This window comes from Hemicordylus capensis, chromosome 7 (assembly GCF_027244095.1).
Source record: "Hemicordylus capensis ecotype Gifberg chromosome 7, rHemCap1.1.pri, whole genome shotgun sequence".
Taxonomy (NCBI): domain Eukaryota; kingdom Metazoa; phylum Chordata; class Lepidosauria; order Squamata; family Cordylidae; genus Hemicordylus; species Hemicordylus capensis.
The window spans coordinates 35693246-35719777 of NC_069663.1; the positions used below are offsets into that span (position 1 = coordinate 35693246).

At 45.3% G+C, this 26532-nt stretch overlaps 1 protein-coding gene across 6 annotated transcripts in view; it reads right to left on the bottom strand.

The window, feature by feature from the left end:
• CSMD2 (CUB and Sushi multiple domains 2) overlaps positions 1-26532 on the bottom strand; it is a 684208-nt gene that overhangs the window by 602211 nt on the left and 55465 nt on the right. For all 6 annotated transcript variants that reach the window (XM_053267555.1, XM_053267553.1, XM_053267554.1 and 3 more), the window contains exon 2: positions 13665-13881. In XM_053267555.1, coding sequence (XP_053123530.1) covers positions 13665-13881 — 217 coding nt within the window. The remainder of the gene's footprint in view (positions 1-13664; positions 13882-26532) is intronic.

The window sequence follows — 26532 nt, forward strand, 5'->3', positions numbered from 1 at the left end:
AGACCTCCCCGAGAAGGACAATTTACAAAATGTCAAAGTTGAAAGCAGCAGTTCTGATCTTTCAGGTGACAGTTCTAACTCAGATTCCCTGATGCAGAATGCAAAAGAAAGAAAGTAAGGGGAAGCCGTTCAGCAGCAGAAAAATACACAGCTCCAGACCAGAGTGTCTCCAAATCAGTGTTCCCTCTAACAGGGATTCCCAGATGCTGTTGACTACAACTCCCAGAATCCCCAGCTGCAATGGCTTTTGCTTGGGGATTATGGGAGTTGTAGTCAACCACATCTGGGAATCCCTGTTAGAAGGAACACTGCTCCAAATTCCATCTTAATTGGAGAAGTAGAACTCCGACAGTCATCATTGCTTGAGAATCTAAGAACTACATTGCCATTTATTGGATCAGCTCCTGCTATACCTTGGAACTTTACCAAGTAGTTCATTATATGTATCTGTTAAACTGCCCCAAACTGGTTCTACTTTCAAAACATGTTCACTGCTGCTGACTAATTTCTGCTTTGGGTTGTTCTCTCCAGATCTGGCCTAGCACCCCATCACCTGACTGCAGGTGTTCTTCTGCTTCTTCCCTTCTGACTATTGCCTTTGCTCCTGTACACTCCTTCCTGCCCTGGGTCCTGACCACCCCCCATATCCCTACTTGGGGCTAGACCCAGAGAGTTCAGTTTATTAGTCTGGGAACAACCAAGGATCTAGATCACAGGCGATCTCTTGCCACTGAAAAACCCCATACCAGGAGAACCAGGCAAATCCAAGCCAGAATACCTTCCTTGACTCAAAGACACAGCCCTGCCCTTGAGGAGTTCCCTAAGGAGCGGCTGGTTGCTGTGGAGGCCTCCCAGCATTACTGGAACCAGCATTTGAGGAATCTCGCAAGCCCTCCTTAAGGAACAGAGCCTTTCCCAGCAAAGAAGTGATGCCAATTCACCTTGCCTAGGCAGCAACTACAAGAATTAGCAATCTCCTGCTAGACTAGGTTGGAGGGACATTGTCCTATACTGCATTACCCAGTTCTGTTACTCAGCTTGGCTCTGGCCAAGGTCCTGATGCTGGCCCTTGGAGCTGTCCATGGTCAAGCACACTCATGGAGATGCTGACTAAGTATGGAACAAGATACCATGTTTACGTACATTAGCTTCCAGACCTAGGAATCACTTTTAACCAAAATATGCAGCACAGGACTCACTTTCATATATCTGACTGTAAAATCTATATCTTTCCTTCTTCTTCTTCCTCTTCTTCTTCTTTTTGGTCTCCCCCCCCTCATTCTTCTATTTCTTTCCTCTCTCCTCCTCCTCTTAAAAATTTATTTATTTATTTATGATTATGACTAATTATTATTATTTAATGGTAATGATGCCACTAATGCAGCCCACTCTGGGTTGGGTCACCTCCACTTGCTCTACACATATTTGCAGTTTCAGAAATATCAGCCCTGGGGTGACAGTGGCTACTGGGAAGTACAATGGCATTGCACAGACGACAGTTCTTGGGGAGCCAGGTCGGGGAACTGGGCTGGTCAATCCAGCAACCTACCCTAAGAACTAACCAAACTGTTTTGTTCTTTTTAAAAGCATGAACATTAATGGTGCTCAGCATGTGGCTTACTAGAGAAAGGAGGTGGGGGTGTGAGAAGAAAGGGACTGTATGTCTGAAGCGAAAGGAAGTCACAGAGGTTTCCCATTTTAAAAAGAAAGAAAGTAAAACTCAGAGGTTTTGGCACATCTTAGTGAAGCACATCATACACCAGTTAATTAAATGATTAATCAAACAGGAAAAGAGGTAATTTGGTGTGATAATTGCCATCCCATCAGTTGAGCTGCACAACCAACAACAGTTTTTCTTTAACCATAATGATAATAATATAATTATTTCTTTCATCAGCTAAAAATACTGCCAGAGAGGCTGAATATTACAGCAGCAAACGTGTATAAGATGCTTGTTCTCCTTATGCCAGGAGTTCTCATTCGCAGTTCTGAGGAGGACATTTCTCTATTAACAAATGATGTATGTTTCTGGCACTGGGCTCAGTGGCTGCCATTAAACAGCAAGTGATTGCCAACAGACGCTCACTGAATAATGTATAAGAGATTCCAACGTTTCCCCTAAACTTACAGTAATACTGTTAGCAAATGTTCTCTTTCTGATGTTAGGCTCCATAATCAGAACACAGACAAGGGAGAGGAATATCAAAACACTATAACACACCCCTCCTCAGACCATTCAGGCTTCAAACGGAGACATACTTGGTTAGCTTCAGCAATTGAATTACATTGTCATGTGTTTTCTGACCATTCCCAAGACCATATTGACAAACAGAGGCAAGAACTAGGCATGGCAGAATGCATAAATGTGATAATGAGAGGGGAAACAAAGGAAGCTAATCTGTAGCACTGAGTCTCAGGAAGCAATGAACTCCACCCAGCCTGCATCCCAGCAGGGCACCCCTGCAAAGACGTGAGAGTCAACTGCTGCTGGAGAGCCCCTATGACATCTGGCGTTGAATGCTGGAAAGAGGCAGTGCAGACCCTCTTTCAACCATCCGCCTCCTTCAGGGCTACGAAACCCTTTGCTTCCCTCAAGAGATTGTGAGCTCTCACAAGACATAAGCACTGCCCCTTGTGAAGGACGCCTGTCCTGCAACATACTATTTAAGCTGGAGTGGGCCAAGGACAAAGGGCCAGTGGAGGAAGGCAAAGCATGAGAGCTCAATGACTCCCTAACACAGCACTTGGCTGTATTGGCAAGGCACAGTGCAGAGAATCAGGTGAAGTTAAGCTCCCCACCCACTGAGAAACTCTTAGACCAATGGCTCTCAACCACCCTATCCCTCAAGGTAAGGAGGGGATTCTCACCATTGGGCAAAAGCGGGCTAAGGGAGCCTAGCCCACTTTTGCCTGATCATCTGCTGCCACTGAAGCCGCGTGGCTCCCGGCAGCAAATCCTCCTAATTCCCCAACCCCTTAGATTAGGTGAGCAGAGCGAGCGATCCACTAATCCTGTCTTTTTTATCATGTGTTGGTGCAGTGCAGCTCTGTGCCGCGGCAACACACAAGGAGACCCCCTCCGGGAGTCTGAAACAAGCCTCCCGGTCCTGGGGGTCTCTCCAGGATGCATCCTGGAACTTCCAGGGGCCACACAGCCCCCCCATCCCCGCAGCCCTTGCCGGCTCCGTGATGGAGCCAGCAGTCATGAGGGCAGACGATCTGGCCACCCAGGGCTGCTTCCCTGCTCATCTGCAGGGAGAGCGGGCTAAGCCCGCTCTCCTCACAAACCTCTTCCCGGCGAGTCTCACTGATTGTGAGACTTGCCTCATCATCTGACAAAAGGTGAACCAGGCAGAAGTGGTGGATCCTCCAATTTATTGATGAGAGAAAGAATTCAGAGGCTGGGAAACAGCAGAAACCAAAGAACATTAATTATTGTAAACCACAGAATTCAAAAGAGGGGATAGGACCTGGGTAGTGGTGGCAGAGTTGAAGTGGCTTGCGTCTATGAACAATGGATAAATTTAAAAAGTGGAGAAGGCTGTCCTGGAACAAGCTTTATCCACAGCCTCACTGAGGCTCATTTATGGGTCTTCCAGAACAGAACCCTCAACACTTAAGGTGTGTGTGTTGAGGGGCGGGTTGTCACAAAAAATGTTAGAAAATTTATTCACAGCTGAAGTTGCTGAGGTTCTGAGGGAATGGGGCCAGATTGACAGAGAGGTAGGGGGTGCACACCCACAGGGTCCACAGCCTATTTCAGACAGAGATATGGCTAAGTGGGCCCCCAGACTGTCGAGACCTACGCATGTTGAGGCAAGAGTCCTCCCCTCAACTAGAGGTCAGGCTAGACCTTGATGTGCCAATACTGACTTTCCCTCAGAAATCAGTGGAGAAGGCTAGACCAGTCAGATAAAGCCAAAACTGAATGGGGTACCAAACCAGCCACTCCCAATCTGATACCCCTGCCTCCAGCCCAAATGAGGGGATCGTGCTAAATCTGTGGTCAAATAGGACATCATCAAAAGAGACTGCCCATAAGAATGCGATTTCATATAGTTTGTCACCTTTCTCAGGCCCCTTGTCCATATTAGACAAAATAACAGCCCTACTGGATCAAGCCCAAAGACTATCTAGTCCAGCACTGGCCCTTCTGCCTTTTAAGTTTTCAATACAGCACCAAAAAGAAACTGAGAACCAAAATGCTGATTCCCCAACCCCCTTGATGCACCAATTCATCCAGCTACAGGTTGTTCTCTAGGAGGAGCGGATGTATCAGGATGCGGCAGAGTCCAGCCTGCGCCCCAGCCAGGCATGCCCGAAGACATGCACAATTTGACCACTGCCTCTGGAAAGCCCCAATGGCATAATCAGGCAGCCAGTGGCACTGGACGCCAGATTTAGGAGGGGCACAGTCTTTTTCAACAGGCTGCCTCCTTCAGGGCTAAGAAGCCCTTTGCCCTCCTCAAGAGATTGTGGGCTCTCGCAAGACACGAGCACTGCCCCTCGTGAATGATTTCACGCGTTGAAACATACTATTTAAACTGGAGCTGGCTGATGATGAAGGGCCAGTAGAGGAGGGGAAAGCACTAAGAGAGAGCTCAATGATTCCCTAATACAGCACTTGGCTACATCAGCTAGGCACAGTGCAGGGAATCAGATGAAGGTAACCTCTCCACCCACTGAAAAACTGAGGCTGATGGCTCTCAACCACCCACTCCCTCAGTCTTAAGTTAAGGTCTGACACTGAGAGCAAAGACTAAGCTGTAAACAGGAACTTACCTCCTGGTGTCCTGTGGCAAGTTCTAATTCAGTTGCAGGGAGTTGCAAATTGGAAGTACTGTTCTTTTCTCCTTTATTAATTCCATTCATATCTTTTCTTCTACATGGAACTCAAGGTGACAAATACTATAGGGGGTTCCCGTCCCCTGGCAGTGATCAGTTTAGTTTCAGCAAGGAGGCTGCCTTATTTGCCCTCAAATCATCACAGTGGTCCAAGTTGGAAGGGCTTGTGGAGATGTGGTTAGCTTAAAATGAAAAGCAGAAGCTTTCAATCTCTTCCTCCAGCATGCGGAGGAGGAGGAGGAGCAGAATATGAGCCAACAGCTCTCCTGATTTCATTTGCCACCTTCTGTACTATGGTTTTGATGATAGTCTGAACCTGCTCAGAGACACATAGCAGGTGGATTTGCACAAGGTACAATTAGCCAGGCAGATGTACACTGACTCCAGTTCTAAGACTGTTAACTCTATGTACACTTGCTTGGGAGTATGTTCCACTAAAATAAGTGACATTTACTGCTGAATAAACATGCCACACAATTTCAATAATCTCTCTTTATAGTATACATCACATATCTATCTATGGTCCAGGAAGAAAAGTCATACAGTTCCAAAATGCATCAGAATGATATCGCTCTTTTAGATCAATAAACACTGTGCCTTCCTTCAAACAAACAGGTTGTGAGCCGTCCTCATTTACAAGAGCCATTGTGCAAAAAATCTGACCTACAGAGAGATGAAAACCTATTAAGTCTGAAAGCAAGGCAACCCCCCGCCCCCAAACAAAACAAAACAAACAAACAAACAAACAAAAAGAACCACCAAGTGCTCCGATTGCACACAAACGCCACGGAGCAAAGACCCTGACTTGGTGTGTTTGGGTGTATTTTAAAAAGAAAAGCAATCTTGAATAGCTGCAATTTTGCACCAGTACGAATGGGCAAGCGGTGCTTAATGGTGCTGTTCAGAACTAGAGAGGCGTGTTTTACATTTTCTCCCATTCATGAAATGAGCGCTGCTACACACAAACACACACACATGCTCCTTTGGCTATTTTTGTACCTTAGTGAAATGGTATTTTTGTACCTTAGTGAAATGGTATTTTTGTACCTTAGTGAAATGGTATTTTTGTACCTTAGTGAAATGGTATTTTTGTACCTTAGTGAAATGGTACAAAGCTGTTCCCAAGGGCACAAGGGTCAGAGACAGGGAACAAGGCCTCCCCATTGCCCAGAAAACCAGACCGATGTAGCCTTGCATTTGGAAGCACATCCAAATGCAGATGTCATTCCTCCACACTACATCACCTTCATCAAATGGGATGTGCATTTGGATTTGCAGCCCAATGCAAGGAAGCTTCAGCCAGGTTAAGAGGGAAGCATTCTCTCCTCCTCCACCCTTCAAAGTATCAGGAAATTGGGAGAACAATTGTTATGAACAAGCTTGAAAAAAACATGATCAAGGGGGAGGCAGAAGGCTTTCCTTCAACACTTCCCAGCCTGCTGCAACATGGCAATCTTTGTAGCAAAATTCTGAACCTCACAAAAATTTGGCGTAGGACCAATGCTTAACCCTTTCCCCAGCAGCCATTTTTCTGCTCAGTCTTCCCCCTGTGGCAGGGTTCCAGTTGTGTGTTCACCCTATAAACTTGCATCTGGAGTTGCATGGGAGACAGGGGGAGGACGACTCAGGGGACAGTGATTTAGAGCAGGAAAATGCCACTGGGAAAGGGTTAAGCACTCCCTTCCCTTTGATCAAGATTGGCTGGTTTCAAACAGATTGCAAACCTGTATAATGAAACCCCAAACAACATTCACAGTATTTTGCCTCTTAGCTAGTTCATAGATGGGCCCATTGTACATGTTGGTTTTCTCCAAGAACACTCCCCTATAGCCTCCCCTCTCCCCCAGTTTCTAGCCTACAGGCTGGTGGTGTGAGCTTTGATAAATGATGTATAGTCATCCATCTCCAAGCCCTGCACTTAGATGATGAATGGAGTACATTTGGAAGGCAGAGAGAGAAAGAAGGGGGAGAAATATCAAATTGATAGCCTAGGAAAGAAACAAAAATTCTGTATTGGCAACTGCTGCGGCAAAAATAATAATAATAATAATAATAATGAGAAAAAGGTTTCAGTGAAAAATCTTGGAGTGAATGGTTGATCAGGCCCAGGACATAGAAAACTGTTTTTAAAATAATCTCTCTCTCTCTCTCTCTCTCTCTCTCTCTCTCTCTCTCTCACACACACACACACACACACACACACACACACTACTTGAAGGCAAGTAAAACCAAAACACAACAAATTTGCAATCCTAAGCATACTTTCCAAGAAGCAAATTATATTGAGTAAACCAGACTTCCTTCCAAGTGATCGTGTGTAGGATTGAGCTGCAGATTGGTAAACAAAGCAGGTTCGTTTTTATTGTTTTAATTGGATACATTAGTTAGCCGCCTTGGGCATCTCGTTAACATTCTTAAAATAAATACATAAAAGAAAAAAGGGCCTTCTTTGAGGTGGCAGAAAAGGGCAACCAAGATGATCAGGGGCCTAGAGCACCTTTCTTATGAGGCAAGGCTACAACACCTGAGGCTTTTTAGTTTAGAAAAAACTTCACACAACACATAATCAACTTGCAGAGCTCTCTGCCACATGATGTGGTGACAGACAACAACCTGGATGGCTTTAAGAAGAGTTTGGATAACTTCATGAGTACCAGTTGCAGGGGAGTAACAGTAGGAGAGAGAGAATACCCTCAAGTCCTGCCTGCAGGCTTCCAGTGGCATCTGGTGGGCAACTGTGTGAAACAGGATGCTGGACTAGATGGGCCTCCTTGGGCTTGATCCAGCAAGGCTGTTCTTACGTTCCTATGTGGCATCTAGACTTTGGAACGTCCTCCCTAGCTATATGTACCAGACACCCACATTCCTAACTGTTAGGTTCAATTTAAACATGTTATTGTTCACCTGTGCTTTTGCTGGAAACCCATCTGGTCAGCAGCTATGGTAGCTTTTTGACTATTTGTCGTGGTACTATTTTATATTTTATTTTTCCCTTTAACCACTCAAGGCTAAATAAATAAATGGTTTTAATTCTGTTTTAACTCACCTTGAAGGTTGACGTATTGGATAAAGAGATGGGATATAAGTGTTTTAAATAAAGCAGTCAACAAACCTTTATAACTGTGTCAGACATACATGTTTTCTAGATTATTCCACTCTTTTTTACCCTGCCCTTCTTCAGTGTAGCTCAGGGTACTCCATTTATGGTAGTGTGTCCCCTGCTTTTCCCTGACAAAATCTCTATAAGGTTGTTGCGGCTGAGAGGTACTGAGCTATTCTCACGAGCAACAAAAACCGAGGTAGGGAAGCCCAGCCTGGTTTTCGCTGCATGTGAGAACCATGGTGTGGTGGTGAACCCTCTTAAGTATGCCGCCAGTTAACCCAGGTTTTGGGTGCACCTCGGGGGGGGGGACACACTTGGGGGGAGGGGGTTCCCAGTAATGCACTGCACACTCGCACAGTGCATTATTGAGGCTCCAGGGGATGGGGCACTGTGCGGTAGAGCTTCCCTGGGCCCGACCCCCGGGAGCACCTGAGCAAGGTGTGGGAGCGCCACAGGAAAGCCACCGCTCACCTTGGCAGGTGATGTGCCTGCCCAAGGAAGGGTAAGCAACCATCTGTGGGGATAGCAGGTCAAATCCATTCTCCCCACAGAACTCCATTTGGTGCGTCACACTCCTCACTGACTTGCCCAAGATTACTCCGTAAGCTTCAGAGCTGAGTGGATTTGAACACAGGTCTCCCCAGTCTAAACTCAACACTCTGCCCACTGATCCACATTGGTTCTCATGCAGCAAGCGAAGCTGCCTTTGATAACACATCCTTAATATACCCACTAGCAAAATAACCAGAAACAGAGACAAAAATTTAAGAGCTCAAATCCACACTCCCTTTTTTGGGCTGGCAAAGAACATAGATCACGTGTGCCTCAGCTGTGCCCCAAGGACACTACCACAGCATTGGTCACAGCTGACTCAACAAAACAAGGGGGGAAGTACATCTGGCAGCATAACCCCAAGCGAGTTTCAGTGTTCGGTCATTTGCAAAACGAGAGTGCACAGGAACTGGAGTCACTGAAAGTGCACATTTGGATCGTCTCTCATCGTTGCCTCTCTTCAGCCTGCTCCTTTGCATGCTCAAGAAAACCTCATGTTGATGCCCTTCAAGGGAACCCAAGTGGACCCTTTTGCTGAAGAACAAGAACATGGTGCAATAGCTACTTAATGAGCATCTCCATGAAGCTGATTAAACACCAGTACCCTGAAGATCATTTATATTTGCTGAATCGGAGCAAATCTCCCCCCTGTCTTTGAAAAGCAACATCCTTCAGCAAGTGGAGGGGGCAGATAATTGGTATGGTTTAGGGGTGCACAAAACCAGTTTGCCTGGTTCTGTACTGGACTTGAAAAGGACCGGGCATATCCGGGTTTGTGCCTCTGAACTAGAACCCCGGCTTGGGTTTGAGCCAGTTCGAGGTTCTAAATCTAACACACACACAAACAAATAGCTTACTGGTGGGCCTGGCAGCCTCTGGTGGGGTGGTGCCGTAAGCATGAGGGGGATGTCTCTGGAGGTTCCCCCTCCTCCCATCATCCCCTGGTCTTCTATGGACCAGTCTGGCCTGTTTTCAGGCAGTTCCGGCCCTCTCCGTGGTTTCAGCGGCCATTTTGGAGGCCACCAGGCATATGCCCTGGCGGTTTGTGTGGCCTGGTCATGACTGGGTCACACAAATGGCCAGGGTACATGCATGGCGGCCTCCAAAATGGCCACCGTGACCACACTGAGAGGGTCAAAATGGCCCACAACGGCCCGTAGACACCCAGGGAGCGGCAGTGGGAACCTTTGGGGAGCCCACCTGCCCACGGATATGGCAACACCCCCCAGGAGGCCACCAGAGGGCTTTAAAAAGTGGGGGGTAGGTTTAGAACCCTGAAACAGGCTAGGGAGGGGTTGGCTCGAGGTAAAGCTGAACCTGGCCCGGTCTGGTTAGATGGCGAACAGGTTCGAACTCGAGCTGGTTTGTACATCCCTAGTATGGTTGCAGTATGAATTTCAACACAGGCAGAGAGCTGAGAGTTTTTGAACCAGGAGTTGAGCCAGACTAGAAATGGCTGAGAGGTCTGCAGGGGTTTACATGGTTGCTCCCTGGAAATCTGATGCAGCAGGATCCGTCATTTTGCTGCCTGATTTGAGAAGTCTGCTTCATCAGGTGTGGTACTTTCCCCCCACAAGTATATGAAGACACCAGAAGCTTCCATTACTTTCTCTCGCTGACATGAAAGGAAACTAAATTCCTCAGCATAGCCCTGGAGTTCTCACTGATCAGGGAGGTGGGGAGCACTTAAACAATTCCAATGGACCCCATGAGACAGTCAATAAGGAGGATTCTGCTTTCCTCTCCACCATCAGCCTATACATCTCCATCCTACTTCAGATCAACCTCAACAAATATTTATATACCGCTTTTCAACAAAGGTTTCCAAAGCGGTTTACATAGAGAAATAATAAATAAATAAGCTCGATCCCTGTCCCCAAAGGGTTCACAATCTAATAGAAATGTAAGACAGACACCAGCAACAGTCACTGGAGGTACTGTGCTGGGGGTGGATAAGGCCAGTTACTCTCCCCCTGCTAAAAAAAAAAGAGAGAGAGAATCACCACATTAAAAAGGTGCCTCTTAGCGCAGTTAGCAGGGGTAGAACAAACAATAAAGCTGCAGAAAACTGATCTTTTTAAAAAAAACAACAACAAATCAGCTTTCACAGCCGTGACATAATTTATTTACCCGGCAAATCCCTGCTCATTTCTCACACCAGCAGGGCAGATGATTTTCATTGTTGTTTCTGCTTCTTTAATTCAGATTCTTCCAGCCGAGCTAAATGAGACACTGAAAGGTTGCAGGACTTGCTCTGAAGTCACACCAGAGAGCAAATGGCTTCCTGTATAATATGACACATGAGAACTTCCAGAGTACTGCTGGGCCAAAGGAGACCATTACAAGTGTCAACATCTGACCTCATGTGTAAAAATAGGTCACAAAGGAAATTCACCCAGTTAATTCTTGCCTCCAAACTCCTGGGGGAGATCACTGCCCTCCGTTTTCATAACCTTTGCCCCAGTGAGATCTCCCTCAGCTAGGGAGCCAATGAATCAGCACCTCTTCATGATGCACCAGGACCAACAATTCTCCAAGGAAAAGCTCCTTGGCTCTTGCTAGAGGAGGACAGTCTCCCAGATTCTGCTAGCACCAATTCAGGATGCTACTCCTTAGAAGAATATACAGTGTTGCATTATTATACTACCAGACCAATGATCCACCTAAACCAACACTAACAACTCAAGACTAGCAGTCACTTTCCCTGAGCAGTTTACACAAGAGAAACAAACAAATCATAAGCATTGGCTATGTTCCCACAATCATAGCGATCCTGGTTACAGAGCTACCCAGGATCGCTGAGGCCCGTGGAGCTGATTGTGAGAACTCAGAATTTCTGAGCAATCCCGTTCAAACTGCTGTGATTAAACTGCGTCCAACCAGGATAGAATTTTAACTCTTTAACCAGGATTGCCATGATTGTGGGAACACAGTCCTATTTAAACCACCACTACAACAAAAGCACCACCAGAAGATTAAGCATACAAACAAGACAACAGACTAGAAGCTCCAAAAGGTATAAAAGACCTTTAGAAGACTGGACAAATAAAAAGGGCTCTGCTTGGCTCCAGGCGAGTTTCCCTGGGGCGGGCATTCCAAAGGTAGCCATACCCAAAAAGGCCCTGCTCTTTTGAAGGCTGACTGATGTGAAAAAGGGCCTTTGGGATGATCTTAATTCACATGTATTGTAAATCTGTGTGGGAAAATAAGCCTTTGAGGTCTCCAGATCACAAGTCATTCAGGTTCTAAAGACTTTACATGCAAAGCATTTACTCCAGCACTGAACTACAAGCTCCTACCAGCATTTAGAATGGGCAGTGTGCAGAGAAAATAGGGAAAATAGTGCCTAGGGCAAGCACTGAAATTGCGCCCCCTGTCCAAGCATCTGACACCCATCTTACAGATAACTTTATCATAATATCAGCTCAAAAATACAAGTCAAGCCCGTTAATCTTTTAATATTTCAAAAACTATTTAGTAGTGGACGTAGCCAGACCAAAAAATGCTGGAAAACTACAAATTTCAGTATGCTGGGGCTCATGAAATACCCAAATACTATGTGGAGGTGTACTTGGAAAACTAAACAGAAGTGCCTGTCTAATTCTCTACTATGCATTGTAACATCACTATTACATAAGTTTTAAAAATAAATTGAGAATTTGGCTTTTCCCAGATACTCTGGAAATAATTAAAGGTTATTCAGAGTAAACTGTGTCACTGTTTGGAATATATTCTAGTATTTCATAAAGACAGTTAAAATGAGAGAAAGAGAGCAAGAAACTCCCAGTGGGTCTTAATACTAAGGATTTCACACTGATTCAAAGACAAACTCACCATTAATAGCCATATTATTAAGACATCACATTTAACTCACTTATCACAAGAAGCAAAGTAAGAGCAAATGAATACAATCCTAGCTCATAAGCTTCAACTCAGTATTCACAAGCCCTGATTCTCTGTACATAGTTCCAAACTAAATATGTGTACAGTGACTTATATTATATTAATTTTTTTTAACCTATAGCCCCTTCAGGGGGCTTTCTAAAAGCTGTGGAGGGGTCTGCAAAGGTTCCCCCTTCCCACGCTGGCCTCTAGGGCCTCACAGGGACCATTTGAGCATGTGTCGTGGCCATTTTTAAAAAAATATATATATTTTTAAATGGCTGCTAAAAACAAAATGGTCATCGCGCATGCTCAAATGGCCTCTGTGAGGCCTGGCCTGGCCTGGTCTAGGGCTTCACAGAGTCCATTTGGGCATTGCAGTGGCCATTTTGCTTTTGGTGGCCATTAAAAAAATAATAATTTTAGAAAATGGCACCCCCCTTCAAGTGGTGCCCGGGGCACGTGCCCTGCCTGCCCCACCCTAGATATGCCTCTAGCAGTGTGGAGAAAGCCAGAATTCAGCTCTAAGGAAGTCTGCAATCTGCAATGTATGCAAATCAACTTTGCAAATAACAGTATTTTTTATTTATTTATTTATTTATTTATTGCTGCTTTATCTAACCAATGGGAAGGAACAGAAAGTCAAACAACATGTTGGTGCACTAACCACAGAAAATCCTGGTTAGCTTAAACTAAGTTCTTAGGGCCAAGGGCCTGGGGAAAAGAAATAGAACGTTGCTGGGAAAACTGCAAAACTCTTAAAACAGTTCCTCTTATTTGCTGGCCTTGCTTTCCTCATGAGTCGCACAGGAGTAGAGACTGGGGTCTTCAATATACATGAGGAGGAGTGTAAGATCTCTCACTCTAAGAATGGCAGAAGTTGCCAAGCACTTATCTGTTTCCCTGAAGAAAACTGGGGAGGGGGAGAAGAAAACTCGTCTTTTAAGAAGCTTCCTCTCCAAGCCCAGCAACTCTAGCAGCAACTTCTAATTAACTTCTCCAGATCTCTCGAGCAGCAACTGCGCCGATAATGCCACACCATCGAATACTCTTAGCAATATTTTCAAGGCCTTATCAAGCATGTGAAATCCAGACAGTTGAGATAACTTCACAGAAAGAAAGAGCCCCTGCTTTTATTGCAGCATAAAACCCTCCATCTAAGTATTTTAATCCAACTGACAGACGTCTTAAAGTGCATACGGAGCGTTCCCTTTCCTGAATGACAGTCTACTGAAGGGTGGGGAGAAAAAACACCCATGCACACAAAGACTCTTTTCCATACCTGGTTCTTAAATTCCCCTGCTGTGGCAGCCCGTCGTACACAGACAACACGTCGAAATCTTCCTCTAAGGCGAAGGACTGGAACACAAGCTGCACCCTGTTCTGCTCCTCGGCGGTGATTGTCCATGTACAATTTGCATAATTTGGATAGCCGTACGGGAATCCCGGACTTTGTATCGTCCCGTTTGGACCTTGCAAAACGTAACTGCAGTTCTGGGCTGGGGAGAAAGGGAACAGTGAAAGTATGTTGGAACTGATGTTACTGCTAAGGGGTGTGCAACTTGACAACTCAAGAACCATCAACTAAGTACACCGAACGTACAATGTTAAGTTTAATTCACCTTAAGTGGTGCAGCGGGGAAATGCTTGACTAACAAGCAGAAGGTTCCCAGTTCAAATCCCCACTGGTATGTTTCCCAAACTACGGGAAACACCTATATCGGGCAGCAGCGATAAAGGAAGATGCTGAAAGGCATCATCTCATACTGCGCAGGAGAAGGCAATGGTCAACCCCTCCTGTATTCTACCAAAGACAACCACAGGGCTCTGTGGGCACCAGGAGTCGAAATCGACTTGACAGCACACTTTAGCTTACCTTTACCTAGGTCCTTTAGACCAGGGATTCTCAATGCTGGGCCCCAGATGCTATTGGACTTCAACTCCCATAATCCTCAGCCACAGGGGCCTTGGGTTGGGTATTATGGGAGTTGCAGTCCAATAACATCTGGGGACCCAACGTTGAGAATCCCTGCTTTAGACTCACTGGCTGACATATTTTAATTTTATTTATTTTACATTTTATATCCCGCTCTTCCTCCAAGGAGCCCAGAGTACTACATACTTAGGTTCCTCCTCACAACAACCCTGTGAAGTAGGTTAGTCTGAGAGAGAAGTGACTGGCCCAGAGTCACGGTCTCCCTGGTTCTAGTCCAGCACTCTAGCTACTACACCACGCAAGCGAGCCTGGTGGCTTACAAGTGGCTAGCCCGCTTTTGTAGCCCTCCTCTAAGCCCAGGTTTGCGGAGCGAGTGCTCCGCAAACCCGGCCTTCTCGATTGTGAGTAGTACTACTCGTGAGTACTACTACTCATGAGTAGACCCCCAGAGGGGAGGTGAATAGCCACATCCCGGCTCCGGGGATCTCCCCAGTGTGTCCTGCACGGCCCCCGAGTTCCCCAGCCGCCAGCGGCTCCGTCATGGAGCTTGCAATCATGTGGGCGGCCAATCTGGCCGCCCAGGGCTCCCGCTCCGATCGTGAGCTCCCGCTCTGCTACAGAAACCGGGTCTCACTGATTGTGAGACCCGCCTCACTGTCTGCTTAGCTGAAGCTAAGCATCTGGTGGGAGACTGTGTGAAACAGGATGCTGGACTAGATGGGCCTTGGGCCTGATCCAGCAGGGCTGTTCTTATGGGTCTGTTGAGTGACTGGATGGGAGGTCACCTTTAACAAACATTCACAACCAGCTGCCTCCCACTAATTTGGGTTTGGCTCCTCACTTGCCCACAGCGAATAGAACCGTTTTCGTTTTAAATAATAACAACCCATGGTGATGGTGGTGGGGTGATTATTTCTATCGTTTCTGCTTGCTACTGCTGTTCCCCCCCCCCAAAAAAAATTCAAGCAGCATTTTCCATATCCAAATGTGTGCCAGGTTGCTGCAGGTTTTTTTAAAAAAGTGGCTTAAACTAAACCAAGCCGATCATTACTGTATTGACTTGCTCTCCCCTCCCCTACAAAATTGATACAACTTTTATTTAAAAGAAACCAGCACCATTTCAAAGCACTTCTGCATTTTGAAAGATGGGAGTCTGGCTCCTGTTCCATGTCTGATTGCAGGAGCTTATGCCCCTATAGATCTTTGACTATCATATTTATCCCAAGAGAAGAGCCTGTCTGTAGCTGGATTATGCAAATCATCATATTTATTAGGATGGCTCCAGAGGGACAGCACATAACTGAGTCATGCAGTTAAGTCATATCAGCAAAGAGAAGTTACAATGCCTTTACAACAGAAATGTACCAAGGTGACCGATATATAAATAGCTTGCTGTATGCTGTTGCAATAAGAGGATAGCCTTATTTCTCTCAGCATTCTGCCTCCCGGCTTCAGCCAACAGACCACTGAGTAGTTCATAATGAGAGCATGGTGGGAGAACCTGTACATCCTCGCCAGAAGAATATGGTAATAGGGGCTGTGCTCTTATACCTAGTAGCTGCAGCCAGACCTCCCCACTTTTAATTCCTCTCATTCATTATGGAAATGTTTTTAATTGCAATAGCCACCAAAAGATCCTGTGTCAACCCAGTGGACCCAATGTGTCAGGTGAAGACATATGTACGATAGATAGATAGATAGATAGATAGAATCCCACCTCTTGGCCCACTAGAGCTTTCAAGGCCATCCAAAGCATAAATTCACAAAAAAAATCATAAGAGCAACAACATAAAATGCCATAAACCCCAACAAAATCACTGTGTGCAATTAAAAAAAAAGACTGTCCGAGCAACAGGAAACAAAAAAAGAAACCAAAACATCTTCCCCCAAAGCCAGGAAGGTTTTTACAAGCTTTCTAAAGGCCCCTACAAAATTGGTCTGCCTGGGAAGGGGGCCACACTGAAAAAGGCCCTGCTCTTTGTGGTTTGCTTCAGAAGACGAAGTTTCCAGAGAAATGGCTCACTGGAAGATCTTGGCATGTGAGGTTGGGGTAGCTTCTTTCATACAGAGGTCACTCCCTAAGATACTCCAAACCCAGGTTCTTTGGAGTTCTTAAAGGTCAAAACTCACAGCTTGACATATGCCAGAAACTGCTTCTTATTGATGACCCCTAGGTTTTGAAGCATTTCACTTCAGTTTTGAATAGTTTTATACAATTCCTACTCTTGTAAGCCTCTGCCATGCCCTCACCTTTCACGTCCGCAATGGACCACCAAGGTTCTTTTCAGGATTTATTTTATGCATTTATTTATTACATTGATATACCACTTAATCAGTAATCTCTGGGTTGTTAACAAACAATTAAAAACCAATCAAGTCAATTAAAACAAAACCAATTGAACACAGAAGTTAACAACCGGTTGAAACCAAGCTAATTAAAAGAATTCTAGAAATGGTTTCAACTTACAGCCACATAATCTGTTTCCTATACAAGGAGTCTGTGATGTACAGGTAAAACTCAGAAAATTAGAATATCGTGCAAAAGTCCATTAATTTCAGTAATGCAAATTAAAAGGTGAAACTGATATATGAGACAGGCGCATTACATGCAGAGCAAGATAAGTCAAGCCTTAATTTGTTATAATTGTGATGATCATGGTGTACAGCTCATGAAAACCCCAAATCCACAATCTCAGAAAATTAGAATATTACATGGAACCAAGAAGACAAGGATTGCAGAACAGAACAATATCGGACCTCTGAAAAGTATAAGCATGCATATGTATTCAGTACTTGGTTTGGGCCCCTTCTGCAGCAATTACTGCCTCAATGCGGCGTGGCATGGAGGCTATCAGCCTGTGGCACTGATGAGGTATTATGGAAGACCAGGATGCTTCATTAGCGGCCTTCAGCAATTCTGCATTGTTTGGTCTCATGTCTCTCATCCTTCTCTTGGCAATGCCCCATAGATTCTCTACGGGGTCAGGTCAGGCGAGTTTGCTGGCCAATCAAGCACAGTATGCTGTATACTTTTCAGAGGTCCGATATTGTTCTTTTCTTCAATCCTTGTCTTCTTGGTTTCATGTAATATTCTAATTTTCTGAGATTGTGGATTTGGGGTTTTCATGAGCTGTACGCCATGATCATCACAATTATAACAAATTAAGGCTTGACTTATCTTGCTTTGCATGTAATGCGCCTGTCTCATATATCAGTTTCACCTTTTAATTTGCATTACTGAAATTAATGGACTTTTGCACGATATTCTAATTTTCTAAGTTTCACCTGTATTTACAAGAGAGGACATGAGCATATGCAGAAAGCCTTTCCTTTCCCATTGAAGACTTACAATCAATCTTATATTAGGACAAATGAAGGTGCCTCAAGTATAAGTGGATTGGGTCGGGGGAGGAGCTCCCCTCCTCATTTTAGGAATCAAGCACGGATTTTCTCTCAAAAGAGAAAAGCCAGAGAAAACTCAGAATATCTGGAAGCCAGAAGAATATTCTCTCTGGCACTTCTGCCTGTCCTAGGTGTGTTGTAAGCAGAGTAAACTCCACACATAAAGTGGCATTTTTGTATTTCAAAATTGCTGCTTCACATCACCCTGAAATTTCCTTTACAGCTCAAATTTCCTTTACAGCCTGCTCTAGAATTCACCGGTGCTTTGTTTTGTTCTTTAAAAGGGTCATAGATACAAGCTGCTTACCCTTCTCCCTTCGGGTGTATTTCTAAGGAGACAATTTGAATGAGGGGCCGGGAAATAGCACAGCTGGCCAGAGAGGCAACCAAACCTCACCTGGAGTTAATCTGGAGGTGATTGTTCTGCTGAGGAAAGCCAAGAGTTTCAGAGAGACCAGAGGAATGCCTCAGAGGAAGGGAATGCCCTCTAAACAAAATCCCAAGGAGAATTTAGAAGTTTGGAATATCCAAAAAATAATAATGATATCAATCAATTTTATTACAGCCATAGGCCAAACAAAAGACATTAAAAAATTTGACACAAAATATTATACATAGTAAACATAATAAAACAGTAAGCTCCTATAAATTAGACCTTAAACAAGATCTTAATCTAATAGCAACCTAAAAGAATTTCGCCACCACTTTAGTGACCTCATTATTTTGGTCCTCAATGCAGAAGTTCAAATAAAAGGGGTCGGCTCTTCCTGGAAATTGCTCTAGCAAAGGGGATATAAGTTCTTTCCTGGTATCACAGTAAAGAGAGCAATATAACCACGCATGCAAAACCGTTTCAGGGAGGCCTGCACCACAATAATAATTAAAAGAGGTTTGACAAGGCCAGCAAAAATGGGGCTGGTGAAAGGAAATCCTGCTGTTTCCTAGGCCTCACAGGCATGTCTGCCGGGGTGCTTTGAGGTCTACTGGACTGGTGACATTTTCCCTACACAGATCTCTCCTCAGGCAAACAGTTACACCTACCAACATGTCCCTATTTTCCCATTCACGTGAATGGAAAAATAGGAATATGTTGGTAGATATATCTAAGTACATGCTTCACCCACAGTGCTGTATTCACAATGCACACGCTCCCCTCCCGCCACCATTTACCCAGAAGTGATGCACATGTAAGAAAAAGCATCAAGTCTGAACAGGTGCCAAGGCATGGGGCAGATCCACAATTCCAAGGCCCCACAGAGAGAGTCAAGAGCACCCCATCTCCTCCATTCTCCCTGTCAAATCACATCCCTGTCTCTGTCAGAAATTCAGCAGGAGTGCAAGGGTGCTACGGGTGAAGATGGAGGAAGCAATCTGACTCTACAGCATGCTTTTAATTTCAAGCGTCAGGAGCTCCCGAGAAGCCTGTCAGTTGCTGGCTCTGCATTAACGGTGCGAGTTCAAGACTGTGGGCTGAGACGTAAAAACCACAAATGATCAAACTCCTACACCCCAGAAGGCTCCTATCAGAGCATAATTGAACCTGGGACTCCCAGATTTATACTAACATCTTAAACTTTATACCAGTTTGACTCTTCTTCCCCACAGCCGCACCCGATTGTCAAGGTGAACCAAAAGCTGTATGCATAAATCCCAGAAACCCTTGAGGAGCTGGGTTCTTGAAGACTCTGGATGTGTGTTGCATCACAAGAGGAGACCTATGAACCCACTATGGAGAAGACTGTACAACAATGAAGTTTTGAAGTTCCAGTGAAAATCTTATGGGCATTTATAGGAGAACACACGCACTCATAAACACACTTATCTCAAAACAGTGTCAGTCCCAGGGTGCTGTCATCTTTACCCCTGCTAACTGGGCAAAGAGGCACCTTTTTAACATGGTGGTTCTCTTTATTTAGCAGGGGGAGAGTAACTGGCCCTCTCCACAGTACCTCCAGTGACTGTTGCTGGTGTCTATCTTGTATTTCTTTTTAGACTATGAGCCCTTCGGGGACAGGAATCCATCTTATTTATTATTTCTCTGTGTAAACCGCTTTCAAAACTTTTGTTGAAAAGCGGTATATAAACAGTTGTTGTTGTATACATCCAGTTCTGTTCATACATTTCACATCCATTATGGACTATACAGTTCTCCTGTTTGATGCATTGTTGTTTTGTGTATTTTACGTTTTGATGGTATTCTTCCTCCCATGATTTATTTGTACCTTCATGTTCAAATGACTTCAGTAGTTTCAATATAGTTTATATTGACATTCATTCCTTGTTTTTGTTATCTTTATTAGATCAGCCAGATTGTGTTTTGTAAATCTCTACCCAGCCATGCAGTTAGGCAATCACTATCTCTCAGCCTAACCTACCTCACAGGGTTGTTGCAAAGATAAAACGAGGGAAACCATGTAAACCATGGGATGCAAATATTTTAGATTAGGGAACACATTCTATTCAAGAAGTGATATATGGCATATACTCTCACATGGTGATTGTTCACTCATTTCCAGGGGCTGGTTCATACTCACATGTACTTGATCATTGTACAATGGATAACTACCTCCTGAATGTATGAGACCACTACAAAACACTGCAGTTTGAGGCAATAACACATCTCATCCAGAGCTTTTGTATCTGTGAAAGCCCATTCGCACAAGACTCCACTTGATATTGAAAACATCAGGCCCTTTTTGGTAGCAGCGCCTATCTGTGGAACTCCCCCCAACTCCAGGCTCTCATGCAGCAGGTTTGACAGGTCATTAAGATCGCAGTGGGGTGATTCTCACAACCTTCCTGGGGAAGACTCCAAAAAGCTTACCTTTCCCACAAATGATCAAGGGACTGGTGGTGGGAGTGCACTCTCACACAAGCAGCCCTGCGATTTCTCCCAAGAGACAGATGCTTTAGGCACCCATCTCTGTGTGCGGCTGGGCTGGAAGCAACCTGTGCTTGTACACGAGCAAGCAGCCGGGGATAAGGGAGAATTTGCTCCTTTAACCTCGACTAACAGCAGGGCAGGTAGATAGCAGGGCTAGGTGGTATTGCCCCACCAGGATTGGGCCCTATCTCAGCAGTTCTCACATGCAGCCTAACCTGGGCTGGATGTCCCTAGTCCAGATAAGGCTGCACATGAGAAAAGCCCTCACTGTTTGTCAGGTGTAGATCCAAGTTGGATTCTCTATACCGTCCAGCTGTGATCATCTTTCCATGGCTGCTGCATTTGTATGTTTCAGCTCCTGATTATTTTTATGATTGTCATTACATAAGCCACATGTTGTCATAACATAAGCCACTCTGAAGGCATCCATAAGCAGAAAAGAGGCCTGAAGGCAGTGACATAAATAGAAGTGAGCATGCATGAGTTCATCAGTTCAATGTTTTGGTAACCCAAAGAAGGTATTGTCCAGAAGGCAGATTCTCCTATGGCTGGTTTAGCACTGCAGGGTAAAATAAGGGAAGTGGAAAGGTATTGAATAAAAGAAGTGACAGTTCATACAGTGGCCTCGTGCAGGGATCCATCTTGAACTGCCTTCTTATCTTTAGACCTTACCCTCTCAAAAACCCTGTGAGGTAGATCAGAGACTGCAAGTGAAACAAACTGGCCCAAAGTCACGCAGTAAACTTCATGACTGAGTGAGAATTTGAATGTGGATCTTCCCAGTCCTAATCTAACTGCTACACAATGCTGTCCCTCTTTCAGGTTTCCCCTTTTTCACTGTATATTGATGTTATTCTCATATCCAGCCATCTTGAATGGTGCCATCTGGCATTGACTTTGCAGTCATCTGGACTGGGAAGGATCATCATGAGGGATCACAGCCTTCCTTGTGGTTTGCAGGAGTCAGGCCTGTTGAATCAGTGCCCTTGACAACCAGGGGAGAAAGCCTCTGAACATAGGAAGCTGCCCAGTTGAGTCAGACCATTGGTCCATCTAGCGCAGTATTGTCTACACAGGCTGGCAGTGGCTTCTCCAAGGTTGTAGACAGGAGTCTCTCTCAGCCCTATCTTGCAAAAGCAGCTGATGTGTCTCATTCTGAAGGACCAACTGTACTGCTGACCCACCAAACCATTTCTCAAGGTCATTCAACAAGTTCCACATAGATCAAATTCAGCACAAAGGACAATACAATTTATGCTGTACATCAGTGTTTCCAAAATATCAGCGTGCTGAGACAAATCTTCCCCCCACTGCTGCTCCTCTTCTGAATTCAGCTTGGAGGCACACTTTATCAAGGTTCAGGAAATCCACTAGTCTACTTGTCTGTGACAAGCGAAAAAATGATGCCTGACAAACAAAACATTTTATTCTGGCTGGTGAATAGAACATCATTTATTGACCCTCAGTGTCACTTTATTATTATACTCAACTGGAATTACTCAACTAGATGAGGAGAGTTGATCTTGTGGTAGCAAGCATGAATTGTCCTCTTTGCTAAGCAGGGTCTGCCCTGGTTGCATTTGAATGGGAGACCACTGTGAGCACTGTAAGATATTCCCCTTAGGGGACAGAGCCGCTCTGGGAAGAGCATCTGAGGTTCCAAGTTCCATCCCTGGCATCTCCAAGATAGGGTTGAGAGAGATTCCTGCCTGCAACCTTGGAGAAGCCACTGCCAATCTATGCAGACAATACTGACCTAGATGGACCCATGGTCTGACTTGGTAGAAGGCAGCTACGTATCTTCCTTCCTCAGTGGAGCATTCTCACATGTTTCTGTATGAGTCACTGCTTCTTACCTCTAAGAAGGCAAACCCAGATCAGTGACTCCTACAGAAATGCAATGAGGCGGCAGGCAGAGGCCCATCTTTTTGCTTGTGAAACTCTGTAAAGTGTCATATACATTGATAGCTCTTTAAAAAATAATTTATCAAAGCAGACTAACAGTCCACATAACGCAGTTGTGTTTTTGAGCACGATATCTGGGAATTAGGAACATAGGAAACTGCCATATACTGAGTCAGACCATTGGTCTATCTAGCTCAGTATTGTCTTCACAGACTGGCAGCTACTTCTCCAAGGTTGCAGGCAGGAATCTCTCTCAGCCCTATCTTGAAGATGCTGCCAAGGAGGGAACCTGGAACCTTCTGCTCTTCCCAGAGCGGCTCCATCCCCTAAGGGGAATCTCTTACAATGCTCACACTTCTAGTCTCCCATTCATATGCAACCAGGGTGGACCCTGCTTAGCTAAGGGGACAGGTCATGCTTGCTTCCACAAGACCAGCTCTCCTCTCGAATTATTGCCATGCACAGCATATATAATGAGGGATGGTAAACTAAAACAGGAGGATGCTGCGCAAAAGGTAAAGAAGAAGAGGAGGGGGGGGGGCAAACTGAACATTGTACATTTCTAATCAGTTGACTAAAATAATTTTGCATTCATGATCCTGGCTAAGAAGCACTTGGCAGATGGATGTGCCTAAAAGAAGAATTGCTTACTGCAGGGGGAAAAGAGGAAGGGGGAAAAAAAAAATCAGATTTCCCCCAAAGCTGACAACCTGGAAGGCAATATATTCTTCATCAGCAACAATAGGCAGGAGTTTGGATTATATTGGATGGCGATGAGACCCATCGGAAGGCATGGGAAAGAGATGAAGGAGCCACAGGAGGCTTCATTCACACTAAATCTGGTTTGGGTTGGCACTTGTTGAGACTGAGTTTGATCATCCATCCTTTATTTTAAATTCCACATTTCAAGGGAAGGGGGAGGCCTGCAAAGGTTCATCACAATTCTCTTTGCTGCTCTTGCCAGAAGCCTTTGTTAAATACAGAAAGGAGTTTATGTTTTAGCAAATCCCCTGGCAGCACCTCAGAGTCTTTGGGGCTGTATTTCCAACCTGCATCCCAGACTCCTGCGGTTTCTGCACATGCTTTGCAAACCATTCGAGCTCTAAGGGATATTAAAACACCAGACAAAAAAACTGTAACCTTGGCGCATGAGGAAAATCCAACAGTTCCTTTGGAGAGCCATGGGATTATGAAATGGCCAAGCTTGGCCCACCCACTGATCAGCATCCAAGATGGCCAGCTGCGGGAAGGGAAGAGGATGCATAATACAGTCGCCTAGCAACCACAACATCCATTTCTCACAAGTGGCTGAGGAGCACCATGGCGGTGGCAAAAGTGTGCAGTCTGTCATATTCAGCTCCTCCCAAACTGCGGAGGAAGATCAAGGCAAGGGCAATCTACGACTGAGCTACAGCCCCATCCCTAAGGGAAATATCCTATATCTATAGCTGGGAGAGAGAGAGAGAAATGAGAGAGAGAGAGAGAGAGAGAGAGAGAGCGCGAGAGAGAGAGAGCGCGAGAGAGAGATAAACCCTCTTGTGATTCGGGCCAGTAAACCAGCCTGAGCCTAACATGCAAGCACTTATAGGGGCTGATGGGGACTGACCCACTCTAGCCTATCTAGCTGTCAAGAGACCTCCCTGAAGGGGAGGAAGTGTTGCAGCAGTGAGCATGAGCTTTCCCATTTAATAAGCAGGGTCTGTCCTGGCTTGCATTTGGATGGGTGACTGCACGTGAACGCTGTCTGCTGTAAGGTGCTTTCCTTAGGGATGAGGCTCTAGTTCAGTGGTAGAGTATCTGCTTGCATGCAGAAGGCTCCAGGTTCCATCCCTGGCATGTTCTGGTAGGGATGGGAGAGACCCCTGCCTGAAACCTGAGAGAGCCGCTGCCAGTCAGGGCACTTAGTATCGAGTCAGACGGACCAATGGTCTGGCTCAGTTCAAGACAGCTTCTGATGTGCCTGGAGATCTCTTTTGGCCACGACTTGTGCACAAGCAAAGTTTCCCTGATGGCATTTCCCCCAAGGTCTTTCCAGTGTCTTCTGTTGCTTGAGTTCTAATAAGCTGGAACATAAGAACAGCCCTGCTGGATCAGGCCCAAGAAGGCCCATCTAGTCCAGCATCCTGTTTCATACAGTGGCCCACCAGGTGCCGCTGGAAGCCACAGGCAAGAGGTATGTGCATGCCCTCTCTCCTGCTGTTGCTCCCCTGCAACTGGTACACAGAGGCATCCTGCCTTTGAGGCTGGAGGTGGCCTCTAGCCCTCCGACTAGTAGTCATTGATAGACCTCTCCTCCATGAAGTTCTCCAAACCCCTCTTAAAGCCATTCAGGTTGTTGGCTGTCACCACATCTCATGGCAGAGAATTCCACAAGTTGATTATGTGTTGTGTGAAAATGTACTTCTGTTTGTTGCTCCTAGATTTCCCAGCCATCAATTTCATGGGATGATCCCTGGTTCTAGTGTTGTGTGAGAGGGAGAAGAATTTCTCTCGATCCACTTTCTCCATACCATGCATGATTTTATAGACCTCTATCATGTATCCCTGCAGTCTTTTCCCCATACTAAATAGCCCCAGCCCTAGCCTTGCCTCAGAACTGGGAATAAATCCAGTTCATAATAGAAAGAGAATTCAAGTATCCACTATGACACAAGACAAGTGGGAAGGTGCATCAAGAAATAGTTAGAGAAGGGGCACTGGTAGCAAAGGTGGTCGAAATCCTCTTCAAGATCCTCATGTGGGTGAAGGAATTACCACTACACTATAGTTGCATAAATAGCCTCCATGCAGAGACTGCATGGATTCATGCAAGCACCTTTAATTTATTTAACATATTTTTATACCACCCAAAAATCACGTCTCTGGGCAGTTTACAGCAAAATAAAAACAGAAAGTAAAACATTAGTTAAAAACACAAACAAGAAATTTAAAACAATTTAAAATTTTTAAAAACAATATTCTAAAACATTAAAACAATCTTAATGAAAAGCCTGGGTGAACAGATGCATCTTTAAAGACTTTTTAAAATCTGTCAGAGATGGGGAGGCTCTTATTTCACTAGGGAGCGCATTCCAAAGTCCAGGGGCCGCAACGGAAAAGGTCCGTCCCTGAGTAGCCACCAGATGATCGGGTGGCAAATGCACACAGACCTCTTCTGATGATCTCAGTGGGTGGTGGGGTTCATGACGAAGAAGATGTTCTCTTAAACGTTCCCTTCACTGCTGGGGAAAGCTCATAATACTCCAGCTATGACCAACCCCTACTCAAACACCCAAAGTTTAAAGGGTCCCCAAATCAACAGTCTGACTGACTACAGTCATAGTGTTAGTTTTGTCCTCAACAGCATTGGAGACTTTTTAAAAAGTAGCCTCTGTTTCTGGGCTCCTCACATCAGGGTGGTTCACACTACCACCATTAGGGGAGGAAATCCCTCCCTAATTTAGGAGCTGGGTGCACTCCTGATTTTTGACCACATGATAGATAAGAACAAGGTCAGAGATGGGGAGTTTGATCATCTGTCAAGCCCCAGCTGGGTAGGATGAGCACACCCTACCCTACCCAGATTTCACGCCCAGCTTCTGAATGAGGTAGGTGGGGGAACTGTCCTACCCAGCTGGGGCTTGACTGATGGTCAGAGGCAGGGAGCTTGATCTTGTTGAACACATGATCATAAATCAGGAGTGTGCCCAGCTCTGAATTAGGGTAGGAGCCAGCTTCTCTTACTAGTACTATAGGGCAGTTCACGATACCGACATTAGGAGGCTTCTCCTACCATAATGTTGATTGTGTGAACTGCCTTACAGTATGTGTAAGATGGTTCTAGGTAGGCAAACAGGAGCAAAGCAGAATCCTGACTCACTGAAGGTTCCATTATGAAACCCAGCCATGAATAACAACTCTGCGGATTGAACTTCTGGGAAGTGGAACATTTCCCAGAGTCTGGTGGAGGCAGTGGAGGGTGGCAGCTGGTGGAACAGTCCTGAAGGGCGGATACCATAACAGACTGGCCCTTTGGAAGCTGCC